The 18,024-nt window shown below is 48.1% G+C and overlaps 2 protein-coding genes across 3 annotated transcripts; both read left to right on the top strand.

The window, feature by feature from the left end:
• Positions 1-889: 889 nt before the first annotated feature.
• Positions 890-13,481, top strand: LOC114793068 (uncharacterized). The gene is made up of 4 exons (XM_028984704.1): positions 890-1,177; positions 4,526-6,609; positions 7,767-8,072; positions 8,674-13,481. Exons 2-4 carry the CDS (start codon positions 4,542-4,544, stop codon positions 8,937-8,939), a joined length of 2,640 nt encoding a protein of 879 aa, XP_028840537.1. The 5' UTR covers positions 890-1,177; positions 4,526-4,541; the 3' UTR covers positions 8,940-13,481.
• A 1,011-nt stretch (positions 13,482-14,492) lies between these two features.
• On the top strand, positions 14,493-17,195 carry LOC114792616 (N-acetyllactosaminide beta-1,3-N-acetylglucosaminyltransferase 2). Of its 2 annotated transcripts, none has more exons than XM_028983927.1 (2): positions 14,493-14,778; positions 15,488-17,195. In XM_028983927.1, the coding sequence occupies exon 2, from the start codon at positions 15,502-15,504 to the stop codon at positions 16,828-16,830; it is 1,329 nt and encodes a 442-aa protein (XP_028839760.1). In that variant the 5' UTR covers positions 14,493-14,778; positions 15,488-15,501; the 3' UTR covers positions 16,831-17,195. The 2 variants fall into 2 exon arrangements, with proteins under 2 accessions (XP_028839760.1, XP_028839759.1); XM_028983926.1 differs by having other exon boundaries at positions 14,494-14,778; positions 15,485-17,195.
• Positions 17,196-18,024: the final 829 nt, after the last annotated feature.

Here is an 18,024-nt window from a genome sequence, read left to right as displayed (position 1 = left end):
ATTCTGTAAAAGAAAGAAAAAAGGCACTTGGCTTCCCTCAATTGTCTGGAGGACACTCGCTGTAAATAAAAGTGCAATATTTCACTTGGGCCTCGTATCTAGGGTGGTAGTAGCCTAGTGGGTAACACACTCGCCTATTAAGCAGAAGACCAAGGTTCAAATCCCACTTACTACCATTGTGTCCCTGAGCAAGACACTTAACCCTGAGTGTCTCCAGGGGGGGACTGTCCCTGTAACTACTGATTGTAAGTCGCTCTGGATAATGGGGTCTTTTTATAATAATTTGTATGAAATTGGCTAAACTATGGGAAGTTTATGAATTCACGGAAAATGATGTTGTGTTTATGAATGAATGAGGGGTAAATACAAACTACTTATCAATATCATTAATACTGTAGTAGATAAAAGGAAAGTCGTGTGAAAAGTCTCTTTGGAGTGTTAATGAAAAAAGCTTCGAATGCCGATCCGCCGAGGTGCCACTGAGCAAAGCAGCGTCCCCACACACTGCTCCCCGGGCGCCTGTCAGGCTGCCCACTGCTCACTCAGGGTCATGGTTAAAAGCAGAGGACACGTTTCGTTGTGTCACCGTGTGCTATGCTGCGGTGTTTCACTTTCAATTCTTATTTATTATAGAAGAAAAGTCAGAACCCCTGACTTTTGCCAGATTTTGATGTCACAGTTTTGTGAGTATTACAGTGTACGCCAGACATCCACAGGCCTGGATGAAGATCTCGGTACAGACCCCGTGAAGCCGGCGCCACGTGCCGTGCGCTCACTCCCTTCGTCACATCCAGTTAGTCATTGGTCTGGGATGATGTCATCTGCTGTGATCCCCCCTCCCCACACACACACACGCACACACACACACACACACACACACACACCGTCCATCGGCATCACCACCACCACCACCATCTCTCCCCTCCCCCTCGCGCACACGCGTCACACGAACGCGCACCGACACGCGCTGGCCGTCGCGCCGGGGACGCGCGCGCCTCACGCCTCGTCGGGAGTTTTTGTCTCAGCTGCGCGTCGTGAAACGCAGACGGGGATGGAGCGCCAAACCACGCGAGTACTCGTGCACGCTTGCGGGAGGCAGGAGTAGCCCCGTGCGACATCCTTCCAAATGGCAGTCGCCGCTAGAACGTGACGACACCGCGGGGATACTTAATATAACGTAAGTAGTCCCGCGCGTCGCTTGCATATATAAATATATACATTTTTCGCATGTAGGTTACAGGCGCTCGGCGAGACGCTGGCCAGGATATATTCACGCTGTAAACAAAATCGTGCAAAACGCTGCGATATGCATGTAGGTCAATGCGATCCGAGTGTGTGTGTGTGTGTGTGTTTGTGTGTGTGTGTGTATTTACACACGCCTGTAACCTACATGCTTTTTATGTGCACGCCAGCATCATCGTCGCTAAATTGCTGACGGCCATGCCTCGGTTTCCTTGGAGATGCGCTCCGTTTTAAAAATGCACCTTCATCAATTTTTTTTTTCTCAGAAGTGATATAGCCCCGTCGATCTGTTTGATGTCCGTCTGAAGTACAAATACGATTTATTATTAATCAGTTGACGTCTACAGAAGAGAGGAGAACATCTGCCACAGCGACGTGGCCGGAGAGCTCCAGAGGTCTGGCCTTGTCCACCAACAGTCGGCCCTACCTATAGCCTGAACAACAGCTACTAGCCAACAGATAGCCAGTCATAGGGTCAACACGTGGGTTTATGGCCTCTCTCCTCTCCTGGCAGCAGTGGTTATCCGAACTGCGGTGATGCTGGCAGGAGTGGGAACAAAGGGCCGAAGCCCTGATGACAAGAGACAGAGGCACGGGCAGTCACTCAAGATGTTATTGCACTTTATTTTTAGATCAGGCATGTCTGATCCAAGATATCTTACACTCCTGCAGTTACCATGATGCGGTTCTGTTTCTATTCCGTCCCACAAAAGAGCATGGTCGCGTGAAATGGATCTGGCCCCTTATTAACAAATACCGGTTGGCTAATGACAGTAATAGTAAAGAAATGTACACACAGCCAGGAGGCGGGAACGTGTGCAGTGTTTAAAAGGTTTTACGCCGGATGGAACCCTCTCCGTTTACCTGGGCTTGGGACCGGCACCAAGAAACACAAGCTCACGTTCATCGCCAGTGGCTGGGTTACATATTATGAGCTATTGAGTTGAACTAGAGAAGCAGAATTGAAAAATAGTAACAAACTAATCTGTAGATTCTTTAGTGCAAAATGGTGAAACTGAATGTGCATAATATACATGCATAAACATGTATAATGCATAATTAATATATATGCATGAAGGTTAGGATATGCTGTATCATGTCGCATTAATATGTACAGTTAAAAAAAATGGGTTGTCATCCTAGTGCACATTACAGGTATTATGTAGCAATGACTTGCAGCTTCCTGTAGGCTTATTAATAATAATAATAATAATATTAACAAAATGGCTTACAACTAAAATAAAAGCTGTTTTTCTTTTGTCCCTTTATTCATCCTAGGAATAAATGAAGCTCATTTGAGTCCCTCAAACACAGTTCGTCATTGCAGATCAGCGGTTAGACTCAGTGGTCACTGACATACCTGGCGTCCATGGGACAGTTCAGACATATGTGATCCTATGTGGTCCCCTCTCTCAATAGAGCTAATTATGGCACATGTATTTAAACCAGTTGAGCAGCTGATGAACTCCCACATGTTACGTTAAGCTGCTTATTTGGCAGCGATCCGTATAATTTAAAATTCATGATGTGGGCTCGTAGGCCGTGTCACAAACAACCAGCGTTGCCAGCTCTTACAATGGGAATGAACATTGCCAGCATAAGAACAAAAATTGACTGCAACTAACCAAGAAGTGTTGGTGGTGCAAGGTCACTGATAATTTTAATCTGAATGCAATATAAAGGCTTTAATAAGTCTGCCATTTATAAGTTCCACAGAGAAAATTAAGCTGTAATTAAGTTCTAGTTAAGACCAGAGTAATTTATCATTTCATGCTTGTATTACTTAACAAACACACCACGTTCCGGCCTAGACTGCCATAGGTTCTTCATGACTGAGCACCAACATTCTTCTGAATTTTCTCAATTTCTCACAGTCACCATGTTCTGAGTGAATGCCAAAGGATCTGAACAAAATCTTTGTAAAAGCAAGATGCTCAAGAAAACATAAGAACATAATGAAGAAAATGGCAGGCAGGCAGATATGTGAAACCAGGCCTTCATATGTAAATGTACCAGGAATGTCTCAGCCCGTTACTAACCCAGCGCGGTGTCTCTCAGCGCTGTTTGGAGGGACGACCTCCGTGTTACTCTGCTCAGAAGCTGTGATTATGGTGATGAACGCAGCGATGACACTAATAACAAGTGGCGGCCGTGCTGATGCACAAGTGAGAGTTGCGCTGACGCGCTTTTGTTGTTCTGGGGGGGGGGGGGGCTGTTTACAACGTGCGCGCGAGAGACAAGCAAGATCCTGCTGATGAGGTGTTTGTTGTGTGAACAAAAGTGATCGGGAGTGTTGTTGACTTTGCATTTTTGACACATCTGGGTCAATGTAATCCCCACCCCACCCCCCCAAACCCCCACCTCTGCACAGGCCGCAGGAGCACAGGCCGAAAAAACAGGAGGGAGGATGAGGAACCCGGCACCAGGCCCAGTGCGTGGATGTGTGCACGCAGTAATATGAGCATGCTGTGCTCTTGTCCTTTGCTGTGTGGGTGTGTGTGTGTGTGTGAGTGTGTCTTAAGTGCTGTTTCGCATGCCCCTCCTTCCCTGGTCTCAGGCCTATTCCCTGGTCCGTCACGGTACCTCCCCGATCGTTCTCTCTCTCTCCACACACACGCACGCACACACACACACACACACACACAGCAGCACTCTACTCTTTGTTCAGACGTTCCTCCAAAATTCAATTTCCTAATTCTTTTTCCAAGAGTCTTCCGAGGACCCATTTGTCCTGATCTGTGTAGATGCTTTTTGGGCGAATGAGATTAGGGTTTATTAAAATAGCAGCGGCAAGGGAAGCTCTACATAACAGAAGCAGAACGAAGGCTTTTAAAAGCATGTGCGGTAATCCCCCCCCCCGTCTCCGTTCTCCTCGTCCCCGAATTTGTCTGTTTTATGACTTGTTTTATTTATAGTGCCTGTACGTCGATGGTCATTTCCTGCCCCTGGCAGTAGCGGCCCGCTCTCTGGGGTTGTGGCAGAGGGCACTGTCTCACTGCCTAAATTATGGTTGGCCAGAGCCATTTTGTTTTGTGGGGTTTCTCTGTGTTTGCTTTAGAGAGGAAGGTTGTGAATGGCCAACAGAAGATTACTTCTGTGAAGTGCTCATCACAATTTTTTCATGACGTGTTTTGTGACTAATTCCAACCAAAGAATGCTGCCGTGATACCCTTAAATGTTAGTGTCAGATAAACAGTGCCGCGGGGGGAATAAATACCTCGTGGAACTAACAGATATTTCTTGTTTCTCCTCCTCTTTCCTGAACGCACACGAACACTCGCAGCTTCGCCGCGCCCCAGATGCCTCCCCTCCCTCTTGACGAGCGCATAGTGGTAATTCAGCGCCCCAAAAGTTTGGCTTTGCGCGTGGCATCCCCTCAGACCGCCGCCACCCACCAGTTCTCTTCCCATCACAGCGGTCCCCAGCACGTGCCCCAGCCCCAGCCGCCTCCACCCCGGCCCTATCCCCCCGTGTCCACCTCCAGCTCCCTGGAATGCAAGCGCCGCTCCCGTTCGCAGAAGGTCCGGGGCGAGCGAGGGCCGCCGTCCGAGGGCAGCAGCCGAACCCCTAGCCACTGCCACAGCAACGGCACGGTGACGCTCGGGCCCCGGCCACACAAGCACACCCACACCATCGACATCAAGCTTTCTGTGGACCAGGGCGGAGGAGGGGCCAGCCACTCGGACAGTGGCCGGAGCACCAGTCTCACGCGTGGGAAGAGGGTCTCTTTGCGATTCGACACCAGCCAGGGTGACCGCAGGAACGGAGGCAGTCTGGGCAAAGGAGGGGTTCTCCAGAACCACCAAAACCAGAACATCAAACTTGAGCAAAGAAGCCACCATCAGAACCACCTGTTGGTGTCACCAGGAGGGGTCCTAGAATTTGTCCCTGCCCAGCGGACGCAGTGTAACCCCAGGCAGGAACAAGAAGGAGATCCATATTCCACCCGTTCGGCTGGGAACTCCAAACTGGGCCCCGTGCACCAGACCACACACCCCCACAGCCTGCCCCGCCACCACAGCTCAGCCCCCACCCCCCACGCCGTGCTCCTAAAACCCCACTACCCTTCCTCTACGTCCTCCTCCACCCAGCCCCCTCCCTCCACTGCACGTTCCACAATACCCACCCAGCCGCCCGGCCCGCCTCGCCCGCCTCGGTCCCGGGACCTCCAGCTGCACGGCTTGCCCCTCTCCCCATCCGCTTCATCCCGAGGTGGCTTCCCGAGCCCGGACCACACCTGCACCATCGACCTCTCCCGCCCGTTCAGCTGTGGCTGCTGGAGGCTCATTCGCTGCAGGGGAAGCCGGGGCCACCCGGCCGGTTGCCAGGGGAACGGGGGAGGAGGAGGAGGAGGAGGGAGCCCATCTTCGTCCTTTTCCAGAGGCCACGGACCGGCCAACAGGAGCCAGGCAGCCGGTGCCATGGGTCTGAGGACGCTGGGTGGGTGTCTGTCTACTGCGTCCACCGCCACCAACACCTCGTCCTCCACCAGCACTGTGTCAGATTGTCGGGCGGGGCTCCTCAGGCCCCTGGGCTGCGCCTCCTGCTCCAGGGGTTCGGCCGGCTTCGAGAGCCCCGCTGCCTTCCGGAAGAAGCTAGTTGGCGGGTGTTTGCCCTGCACGCCCCTCTCGTCGTCGGCCCCTCTCCGCGCACTCCAGAGTTGCGTCACCGGCTGCAACCCCAAAGCCAGCCAGACAGGCAGCTCCACCTGCAGCTACTGCAGCAGCGACCCCATCGTGGTGACGTACAACCCCCACCGGGGCAAGCCGCCCCACGCCGCGGCCCGCGGCTTTCCGTCCGTCGGCAGCAACGACGACGACGACTACAGCGTGCGTACTATATGGCCCGAAGAGCTGGCCAAAAAGATGACGCGCTCAAAGGCGCAGCAGAACCAGCAGTACCACTCGGGCATGGGTACGAGCGGGGGACGTCCAGGACACCAACAGAATGGCAACAGCCCGGTGATTTTAGACTGCCGCAACCTGCTGGAGTTCACGCGTTCGCAGGTGACAGACCACGCCGGCCGGCGCCGGCTGCAGCAGGGGAAGATGGCCGTGCTGGACTTCATCGGCTCCAGCACCGGCAACAGGGATCCAGGCCGCGACTCGCTAAAGCGTCTCTGGAATAAGGGAGGCGACGTAGGCATGATGGTGGACGGAAACAGGCTGGATGACGATACAGGCCCACATTCCCCTTCGCCACAGTCTCCTCCTTCCTTCTCCCCACCGCCCTCCGCCCATGGCACACTGATCAAGCCCAAACCGCGGCAGCGGGAGCGAGAAGGGGGACACTCGCTTCCCTCCGCCCAGTCCCTTCACCTGGTCCTCAACTCACTCAACCAAGAACAGGACGAGGAGAACGGCAGAGGTAATGAGCTTGTCAAGGCTTTCACATACACTACCAGTCAAAAGTTCTGACACCCCTGCTCAGGGCTCTTTGCCTTTCGGACAACAATGCAGGGTGTAAAATGACAGAATTAAGTTAGGGACATCTCATGAATCTGGCCTTGGTGACGACAGCAGTTGTTGTCTAAAGCAGTTGAGAGGTGACGCTGAAGAATCTTATTCATCAAGCATTTAAAAAAAACCCAAATACGCTTCCTGCGTTGAAATCTTCAAAATAGCATCCTTCATAGTGGCCATAGCCTCCATATAGTAGGTGTTTTGCAACAACATTAATAATGCTGACAGTGGAAAAAGCCTCCACTCCTTATCTCTCAAGGTTAAGCCCGTTCTGGCCATAAATCTCACTATATCCTTTCTGTTCTCTTCTGTTTTCTCCCACTGACTTTCGCTCTGTTTCAGTCTTAGTGTAATGCGTGCTCTCTGTGCTAAAGAGCCCATGGATAGTGACGGTTCATTATAACATGGGCAGGGGAGAGAGAGAGAGCGAGCGATAGAGGGAGGGAGGGTTCAGAAGAAGCGCTAATGCGAATGCAAACACTGCAGATAAGGAAGAGATGGATTAAAATAAATGAATGAATTAATTTGGTTTTTTTTTTTCCACTCAGAATCAGGTCACTGCCACCAAACCAGGCAGCTGGAGATCAAATGGCTCTCAAATTTACATGACAAAGCTTCTTTTTTTTTTTTTTTGTTACGTAACCTGCCCCACCTCCTCACCAAAAGTGTCCACCGGATGAATCTGTGACGAATGGGGTGGGGATAAGGCGTTGTGAAGTCTTAAAGCCTTCTACTGTTCAAGCTAAGGCAAATCCACACCACGGCCTTCAGCGAAAGTAGTCGAATTTACGGCCGTTATCTGCAGTGTTCAGGGGCCACGGAGGGACAGTGTAGCACCTCCCACCCTGCACTCGCATAAAACTCACAGACAAATGCACGCTCTCCACCTCCACACTCTCTCGCACACACTCAGACACCTCCTCCGCATGACACTCCCACTCACTTTCCTGCTTTTGTTGTACAGTAAGTGCATTCTGAGTCCAACGTGAAACAGACGGGCGTGCACGCTCTCTCTCTCTCTCTCGCTCTCTCTCTCCCCCCCATCTTTCTTTTCTCCACCAGTGCACCTATCACTCCCTCTCTCCTCCTCTCTCCCGGCATCCCTGTCGGAGGAGAGCGTGATGACCCCTGACGTGGAGAACGCCGTCATCAGCCCTATCCTCCCCTTCCTGTTGCTGGGCAACGAGCGCGACGCCCAGGACCTGGACCTGCTGCTCCGCCTCAACATCAGCTACGTGGTGAACGTCACCACCCACCTACCCCTCTACCACCTGGACACCGGCCTGGTGCGCTACAAGAGGCTTCCGGCCACCGACAACAGCAAGCAGAACCTGCGGCAGTACTTCGAGGAGGTGTTTGAGTTCATAGGTGAGCTGGGATTGGGCGAAGAGGAGGACGTTTTTCTTTGCTTTTGCCGTCTCCGATTGTTTCTCTACCCCTCCGCGCACCTGTCAGCGGCCTCCCCCGCGGCCCTCGGAAAACAGCCTCTTCCGCTCTCCACCGAGAGTGGCACACAAAAGCGGATTTTCGACAGGCCGTCATGAAGAAAATAACGAGCCGCTTCCGGATGCTGGCTGTTTGGGAACCGGAGAGAGAAAGTGAGACAGCTGATCAAACCGATTCGGAAATAGATCAGTTACGGTGCAAATCAAAGGAGGATGAATATAGCCATGTGCTGACATCTTATTATTTTCATAGTGTCTCAATCTACTTAAATGTTACAGTAAGACATTTTTCAGAGATAATATTCAGAAAGGTGTCATTTTTACATCAGTATGTAACTCTGTTTAAATATTACATGTAGCACCAGGTTATGGAGAAACGTTGTTTCATTTCACTGCTTACTGTCTAACATGCAAATGACAATAAAGCTCAACTTGAACTTGAATGTACGGGAAATAGGCGACTTTTTGATAATGATTTTGCGTATTTGTCATGTAGCTCTCCCTCCGTCCCTCTCTGTCTCCAGAGGAAGCGCACCAGTGCGGACGGGGTGTACTGGTCCACTGCCAGGCTGGTGTGTCACGATCTGCCACTATCGTCATTGCCTACCTGATGAAGCACACGCTCATGACCATGATGGACGCCTACAAGTACGTCCGCAGCAGGCGGCCCGTGGTCTCGCCCAACCTCAACTTCATGGGTCAGCTGCTGGAGTTTGAGCGGGACCTGAACTCAGGGGTCACCCCCCGGATCCTCACCCCGAAGCTGAGTGGCTTGGAGACCCAGGTTTGAGCGAGATACAAGAAGAGGAGAGAGTGGGTGGGGGGGGGATCAGGATAAAACAGTTGTCATGGTGTTAAAACCGGTGGGGTGGAAGAGTAGAGGAAAGGTTAAAAACATGGCGCCTTTGAGGCCATTTGCCTCTCACGCTGCTTCAGAGCTTGTCTGGTCAGGCTGAGGACACGCAGAACCTCAGTCTGACCGATCGACCAGTCTGACCCTCATTCTCCATTTGCAATCATGTGCCAAGTTTTTGTAAAACAAAATATTATTCAGCTACTCTACCTATCTACCTGCTCCGAGTATTATTATGATGATTATTATGACTACCGTATATTCATATGCTCTTCCTGGTAGTGACCACTGTGGCATAAACACATAAACACATGCACACACAAAGACACGACAAAATAGGACTCACAAAAATGTCCACGCTGAGACCTGAATGCTGTTGGTAAATTTCCACACTGCATCCACTGTGCATAGAAAAGTGCAGAGCTGACGGGGGGAAGATACGTGAATCTCAAGGCACTTTAGTCTCCATACGACTGACTGACTAGTCACTGTCACCGCCTGATACGTGGCCAGTTGCAGACTGTTGCGTTTCCTTTCGTCCAGATTCCTCAGTTGCCACAATGGAATATTAAGCATAATTCCCTCACCTTTATCATTTTGCATTTTTATTGAAATATTAAGTGATGTTTTGTAGATTTTTGTGCAAGTGCAATAGAGCAGCGACTGGCTTGTTACAACAGAAAATGAGAAAGAGGGCAGAGCCTCTTGATTGGCCCTAAAGGCAGAAGTCGAGAGGACGGTGACGTTGACACGACAGAGGTTCCAATTGTCTGGAGACGAGTCCTTCTTGGTTGCTGTGTGCGCTGTTGCCTGTGAAGTGTTTCTCTGCAAGATACTGAAAACAACTATTTATTTTTGATCATTTTGATTATTTTTTCTTTTTTGTAGGATTTAAATTGTTTTGAGTCATTATGATGAATTCAAGTCAGATAATTGGGAGCTGAAACACATGATTGGATCCTTTAATTATATTTTTAGAAAGGACAGTCAGGCTTGGGTTTCAAATTCCAACAAATGTACAGATAAGTGCAGGCCATGAATAATATAAAGATCTTTATTTTTATTGATGAGTTACTGTGACTGGCATGTTAATTTTTTACCCGCACTTCTTAACACAGTCTGGGTCTTGACATGGTCCTGAGCCAAAGCGTGTGTCTTTGTGTGCAGAATATTTGAAACATTTAATTACTTGCAGTGTCCACTGCTGTTATCGGTTACACTTTCACACTGGTGTCGGTGTCACAGATCAAGCACACGTCCGTCTGCGACAGACAGATAGCTATAGGAAAGCCTCGTTTAAACGTTTATGGCTGGTCATTGGCTAACATGGCCAGGGAAATATGGGACTTATTAGAATTTGTGACTTCAGGTGTCATAATATATTGCTTTATAGCACTTTGTACCGCAATAAAAAGAAGCTAGATTTATTTATAGTTCCACTGACGGTTTGCATGAAACATGAAACACGTCGAAAGCCATTTTTTTTACGCCTCACTAATTGATCATCGAGGAAAAGGATCGAGATATTGTATTATAATAATAATAATGTATTACAATGGTGGCTAGCTGATGTCAGGGTAGACAGTCTGCATGGAATTTGTGGCTATGTTCTCCAGCGGTGTTTGTAACTATTATCACAAGGATGATCTTGCTTAATTCATCAAGATGATGATAAGTTGTGGCCTACCTCTCTATTGGTTTCTTTGCATTTTATTTCAAGGACATTTGCATGCTTGCTCACTTTTTGACGCACTGCCGGCCGTGCAGAGGTGCCAGGTGCAGAACGCAAGCTGTATTGCACTGTGTCTGTGTCAGGATGGGCAACACCTTTTACTCAATTATTACTACTTTTTTGTTTTGTAATTTTATATATATATATATATTTCCAATACAAATGCCTGGCCCTCACTGTGCTCCTAAGGGCATTTCCATTTTGGAACAATCTGTGTGGCAGACAGCTTGAGGAAGAGCTATAAAATCGTTTGTTGTCTGTTTCCTATAAATGACATACCATAATGTGTGATGGGAAGGGGCTTTACGAACGTAGGCCCTCCTTCAGACCGTGAGCAGTGTGCGTGCGCCTCTTTAAAAATTGGGTTCCCCGTTTAATGCTGGTGATTCTTCTGCTGCCTCTGCCATCGGTCCTTTTCCTTTATCTTATACTGTGTTTCATTTCTTTTTATATGACTATGCATTGTATTTTTTATATTAAGAAATTACTGGGGGGGTGGGGGGGTATGGAACACTTAAAATGATAAAAGCTTTATTGTTCTGTTCACTGTGAATTGCATGTTTTTTGTGTGTTTATTGTTATATACCAGGTACTAAATGTGTACCTGGTCTCTATGGAGGATGAGGGGTTGATGAGCTGTTCCCATCCTACCCTTGTGGGCTTGACTACCTGGCTCTTATGTGTAATAATTCTCCTCCCCTAAATGAACACAAAAGGACAGCAAGGTTTCCCTTCTCTTGGTCTGCTTTTTTCATATGGCCTTATAAGATCAACTTTTGTAAAAAAAAAAAAAAAGCATAAAAATATGTTTTGCACAGATTTGCTGAATTATTTAAATGGTCTTCCACCAAAATTAATTGAATTGACCTGAGATGTATGTCATTTATAATTATTCCATTATTCAATTTAGTGGTACATAATGCTGCTTTCTCAATTAAACGTTACAAATACTGTGTGCATCCAAAAAAAAAATCTCAGTCTCCTAGACCAGTATACTGATCACCATGCTGTTATATATCAATCTGATTCTTGCAAAGTGCTCTTTGTGTTTTTTTTTGTTTTGTTTTTTTATGACCCAAAACTGCCGATTTTTACATCCCTGTAGGTTAAGTGTATAAATTTATTCTGAAAACCTGGAATCCGAAAACCAGGAATGCCTTGGATTAAGGTGAGAAATTCTGTCTTCCAAAACATTGTAGCATTCAATTAGATGGTGAGCTTTTTAAAAAGTGTTCCTTTTAAATTGTATATTGCAGTCGTACATCAACTCCTCCTTATTGCTTCTGTACGTGTGTACTATGAGAGTGGGTATTTGTGCTCATCCACCTTGTTAGAATCTCATGTGAGCATGGACATGTGGACATGGATATGGAAATTTCTGGCAGGTGACTCAGCAGCCCCCACCTCCCCGTCCGCCACCGAAATCAGCAGTGACACTTCTGCCCAGAGATTTGATTACCTCACTTTTTACGTTCGTCTCTCCAGTGGCTGATTGCACAACTCAAGGCAGCGTTCATTTGACAAGCAAGGTGGCGAACTGATGGTCCCTGACCCATTCAAATTCGTGGAGACTCGGCTGAAAGCCATTTTAGTGACATTGTGTCTTTTCCCTCATATTACACAAATAACTTTCCCATTTTGTGGATTGCACAAGCAAACATGAACAACCAATGGCTAGATTCTTTGTGTATACTTTGTTCTGACATGCTCTAAATGTGTGACTCGATGATTTCTGTGAATTTATATTAATTCATGTACTTTAAGCTTGTTTTTTTTGTTTTTTTGTATTATCTGCTTGTATGAATTATTTCTTGTGCCAAATATTGAAAACACTGAGTTGTAGTTATGTCTGATGTTGCGCTGAAAAAGACTGAGACAAGTTACTGATTATTCAAGGGGATGGAAAGGACGTTGGACAGAGTTATTTTGTAATGAGTATCTTGCCCTGTTGGCCCAATGAGATGATCTTGTGCTTTGAGTGTGGATTCTGTAAACTTTTGACCTTGGGTGCATTTTCCAACCCTGTTCAACTATGAATGATGATTTTTTTTCTTATGTTGATTATTATTTGCATTTGGTTGATGTTTCTGTTTTCTTCCCTGGCCATTATTTGCCATTATTATCCGTGACGTTCATGGAACTGTAGAGCGCGGTGATGAACGTGCGCCTTCCTGCTACGTCACTGAGACGTAACAAACTGCGAGAACTTTGGCTGCTGAAACGGGGCAACTGCAACTGCGTGTGACTGATTGATTTAAAAAGAAGAAGAAGAAGAAGAAAAAACTATATTTTTGTGCATGTTGTGCATTTTTATTTGCCCTGTGAAACGTCTCGGTCCGACCTGGCTTGCAGTGCAGTGTGATTTTGGCTCACGTCGCTGAGCCGGCCTGGTCTCTGTGATTCCGTCGACTCCTGGGTGTATGTGTGTGTGTCTGTGTGTGGGTTAATCACTGATTATTGAAGAGAGGGCTTTGATCTTTTCCCCTGCAGTTTTAAACTGTCCCTACTGTGATAGACTGACTGTGATATTGCTGTGCAGCCACAATAATAATCAGTTAGAGAAACACCGATGACGTCTAGTAGTGTCAACATATACCGAATGCTGTACCTCTTCATGTGCAGATGAAAAGTAACAAAACTAAACAAAAAACACTGTTTGCCTATGTTTAAGATCCATTTTGAAATTCTTGAACATCTGCAAAAACCTTAAAGGTTTACTGAACTAAAGTTTTTTTTTAATATATCAATCCATGTGGTGTCTGTGTGTCTTTTTTTTGTGTGTGAAAGATGGGGAAAAACAGCCAATCAATGAGAAAGGTGCATTAACCAGAGATCACCAAAGCAAACACGCCACTGCCGCTGAACTGCTGAAGCTCCCACAATCTGCTTGGAAATCATCGGGCAGTTACAGTAAAGTCAATGAGCTGTTCAGATTGCCATTGACAATCCTGCATTTTAGGCAGCCCTACTTCTCCCCGGGAGACTTATGTAAGGGGCGTGGGTGTGGGGGTGTGATATACTGATGGCGTCCCCGGGGCGGCAGTATTGATCAGCACCTACTGACCGCAGGAGAGAGCATCACGGACACGGCAGCCGGCCGGCCGGCCGGCCCTACTGCTGAGCTGGCTGTGGCCGTCTTATGCAGCATTGTCAAGCAGAGGCAGGTTGGAGGAGGAGGGGGCAGAGTGAAGGCTGAGGAACCATTTCTAGGCCATTTAAGCACAATTAGTTAACAGAACAAGGGGACGGAACAAATGCAGGCTGGTGGCGTGCGGTAAGATTCCAGAAAAGGGCTTTTAGTGTGTGTGTGTGTGTGTGTGAGAGAGAGAGAGAGAGAGAGAGAGAGAGAGAAGGCCTGAGGCCCTGACCTTGCTCTAAAAAAAATCCACAGAAAATGAAGTGATTTGGTGTTAAGTTCGCTTAGAGTATGTAAAAAAAAAAAGAAATTATATATATATATATACATACACACACACACATACATACTTTTTTCCATATATATGGAAGTACATATATATAAGTACATGCATTAGATTCCATATATAAAACATTTATACATTTTATTTATTTAAATATACATACATACATATATTCATTTACTTGTAACACCTGTGTGTATACTGTATTCCAGCAACATTATTAGATAGGAAAATAATATAGCAGAGGGTCCTATTTTATCTTTATCATAATGTTTTCATATTATTGTTTCGGATAATTTATCATTTGAGCAGAATGTGATTTTTTTAAACCCATCAAACTATTTGCATGGATGCAAAGTAATATCTGCGACCCGGAATAGAGCATTATTAAAATGAAGGGGGCGGGGCTTGCAAATCCCGTCCCCGCACAGGTGCGCAGGCGACAGCCAGGCGACCGCCAGCCAGAGCGACGTCGCGCACCGAGCACCATGCAACAGGCCGAGGAGCCGCTCCACGACTGCTGCTCCCCGGCGCGACGACGGACGCTGCGCGGAGAGACGCGGGGGGACCTGAGGCGCCTTCCAGCCGATCCCAGATCAGCCCGAACCCCGCCTGTTCCCGTGCAGTAAGTGCTGCTCTGGTCGCATTTTCTGCTGAGAACAGACGTTTTGTGGATTTACCATAGTGCTTTCCATAGTTCCTTTGAGGTAGTATTCTGCTGTCCACCAGATCTTGTCCTTCTATGACTTACATGGCAACAAATCAATAAATGTTTCCATACTTCTAGCCCTTAATCTGTCTTGATGCCAATGTGGTTCCTGTCCAAAGGGAATGCAAAAGATATTTAGCCTGAAGCGCAGTGTTTCCATCAGCCATAAAAAATATTGTACCTTAAGGTAGGTGTTGTATATATCTTGGGTTCTGTGCCACTGTGGACCAGGCTTTACTCAGGCAGCCGTAACGAGGCCCCCGGGGCCGAGACCAAGGAGACCGAGTCCCTCGGTGGTCCTGAAGGTGGCCGAGACGCAGCGTCTCCAACCTCCAATGACGATGCCGTGCTTTTCAATGCAACGCATGCTTAGAGTTGAGGATTTAAAAGTGATGGGCAGGGGGTTCGGATTTCAACGCAGGTCTCTTGAGAACGGTTTTGTTTCTTCGTCGGTAATGACTGGACATAACAATAAACGGAGCGATGGCACCCTTTACATATTTCAGAACTGTTCGTGAGCTTATTGTCACAGAAGAGCTTGATATTTTGCTCTTGATCTTTGTTTTTTTTGGTAATTCTGGCTGGATTGTCCTGTTACTGCACCTGCTTTTCCTTCGTACAGCAGCTGAGGGAGAGTCCATGGCTCGGTGTAAGTGCAACGGCCAGGTCCTGTGCCTCGTCCTGCTGCCCTGCATGGTGATGGGCCATCTCCTCGTCTACATCCTGGTCTCCATCTTTGTCGCCATCTCTTACCACAGCAGCAGCAGTAGCGTCAGCCCGCCCCAGCTCCCCAGCCACTTCATTGCCTCGGGCGCCTCAAGGAACACCAGTGCCCTGGCCTCCCACCCCCTCAGCCCCTTCTGGAACCTTCGATTGGAGGAGGGAGCCCTGTGGAACCAGCTGCAGCACCTGCGGGATCGGGAGCACAACCCTATCTTGAGGGGGGCGAACAGCACCAAGTTCGGCCTATTTCTAGAAGGAAGGAACTCCTCCCCGCCTTGTGGTCCACAGCCACGGTGGGCCAGCCTCTTGCAGGACTTTAACAGCTTGTCTGAGCAGATGAAGGACTTTGTGCTGTCCATGGATTGCAGGACCTACCCTGTACTGATAGACCAGCCCGAGCTCTGCAGAGTCGAGGACAAAGGCCAGGCGCCGGTGCTACTGATGGCCATCAAATCACAGGTGGGGAACTTTGAGAACCGCCAGGCCATCCGGGAGACGTGGGGTCGCAGTGGTTGGGTGGAGGCCGAGGACGGGAGAGGCTCCGGGCTGGTGAGGACCGTTTTCCTGCTGGGCCGGCAGGACGCCATGACAGGCCCTCACCCGGACCTGGGTCCCCTGCTGGACCTGGAGAGCAGCCGCAACGGCGACATCCTTCAGTGGGACTTCCGGGACACGTTCTTCAACCTGACACTGAAGGACGTGCTGTTCTGGGACTGGTTCGCTCAGAACTGCCCGTACGCCCGCTTCATCTTCAAAGGTGACGATGACGTGTTCATACGGACCGACTCCCTGCTGGAATATCTCCACAGCCAGAGCGCGAAGCGGGTCAAGAAACGCCGGACCCAGATGGGCTGGGATTTCGTGGTCGGAGACGTCATCAGCAACGCCTGGCCCAACCGCCGCCCTGACACCAAATACTACATCCCCGAGAGCTTCTACAAGGGCGCGTACCCCGCTTACGCCGGCGGCGGCGGGGTGGTCTACTCCAACTCGCTGGCCCTGCAGCTCAGGGGAGTCTCCCGGAGGGTTCACTTGTTCCCCATCGACGACGTGTACCTGGGCATGTGCCTGCACAGACTGGGCATATCTCCGACCCACCACGCCGGCTTTCTGACCTTCGACCTCCCGGAGAGGGAAAAGGAGAGGCCCTGTGCCTATCGCAGTGTGATCCTGGTGCACAAGCGCAGCCCCAAGCAGATGCTCACACTGTGGAATGACTTGCGGGAGTCTCTGTCTGAGTGCTGAGGTCTGGCGACCTGCCACAACTTATTGTGGACCAGGTCCCTCCCCGAACGGTCGGGTTTGTGGAGGACACCGTCACTGACCCAGACGTAAAAGCCTGGGAAGATTATGGGTCGCTCTCTTGTTTTGGTGCCATTTGATGGGCAAGAATGACTTGTTTTCACTGGTACCGAATATAGAAGCAGCGGGGCTTCGTAGACTTTGGAGATTGTAAACGTGTGGCACGTGGCGAATTAGTGAGCAATGCTGCCTGGGACGCAGAAATGCAGTCTCAAGTGAATGGTGATGCTGAAGTGGGCCTAATATGGATGTTCACCGTACAGAACCGTGCCCAAGGCCCACTTGGTCGCATAAATTACTAGCATGTATTCCATGGGTATAAAGTAGAAGGACAGATGCTAAAAAAAAGTTTTTTTTTTTTTTTTTACCAACCTTCAGCCTAATTTTATTCCAGTTTATTGGCCTAAAATGTGTAGCTAGTGAAATTTATGTAATTGTTTTTAAATATGTTTAAATATCCAAATTCAGCTCTGCCTAACTTTGGTTTGTCTGGAGTATGCGTGTTAATTAATACATTTAATTAATAAATGTTTAATCAAAACATTGTAATTAATGATGAGAATGATTGAACATGCTACACCAGAGAATGGTGTTACACATCTGATGTACTCTGTTAATTACTAGCCTGCTACTCATGTTAAATGCAGCGTTTTTTTCCTGGAATTCACTTGAATTAAAATATCCATTTGTGTACTTGGACACTTGTTAAATAAATTTGAATATTTCAGTTTCCGTGTTGCTCCTGAGTAATATGAAGTACTTTACATTTGCACGTAGCCACGCTTTGACAATGCTGTGGTTGCATATTGTGCACATGTAATGTATGAGGATCTTTTTACAAATACAATTTACATCTTTACAGCATTTTTAGCAGAGGCCCATATCCAGAGCAATTGGAGACACTCAGGGTTAAGTGTCTTGCTATGGAATACAATGGTGGTAAGTGGGTTTTGAACCTGTGACTTTGTGGCCTTCTGGTTCGTAGGCGAGTATGGTACCAACCTACAGCCAATTCTCAATTACAGTAGACATGCCATTCAAACTGGACACCCAAATGTTGACATTTGAATCCCTAATCACTTACTGGAACATGCTTTTATTTGCTGATTCTGTGGTGATATTGATGTGTTTATTGTA

The sequence above is a fragment of the Denticeps clupeoides genome, chromosome 6 (genome assembly GCF_900700375.1).
Source record: "Denticeps clupeoides chromosome 6, fDenClu1.1, whole genome shotgun sequence".
Lineage (NCBI taxonomy): Eukaryota > Metazoa > Chordata > Actinopteri > Clupeiformes > Denticipitidae > Denticeps > Denticeps clupeoides.
The sequence above is the reverse complement of the archived record's forward strand: the minus strand, read 5'-3'. Positions and strand labels throughout refer to the sequence as shown.

Coding starts and splice junctions, on each gene's coding strand:
- LOC114792616 (XM_028983927.1), top strand. CDS start 15,502: ATGGCTCGGTGTAAGTGCAACGGCCAGGTCCTGTGCCTCGTCCTGCTG.
- LOC114793068 (XM_028984704.1), top strand. CDS start 4,542: ATGCCTCCCCTCCCTCTTGACGAGCGCATAGTGGTAATTCAGCGCCCC. Junction 6,610..7,766: donor GGACGAGGAGAACGGCAGAG/GTAATGAGCTTG, acceptor TTTCTCCACCAG/TGCACCTATCACTCCCTCTC. Junction 8,073..8,673: donor GGAGGTGTTTGAGTTCATAG/GTGAGCTGGGAT, acceptor CTCTGTCTCCAG/AGGAAGCGCACCAGTGCGGA.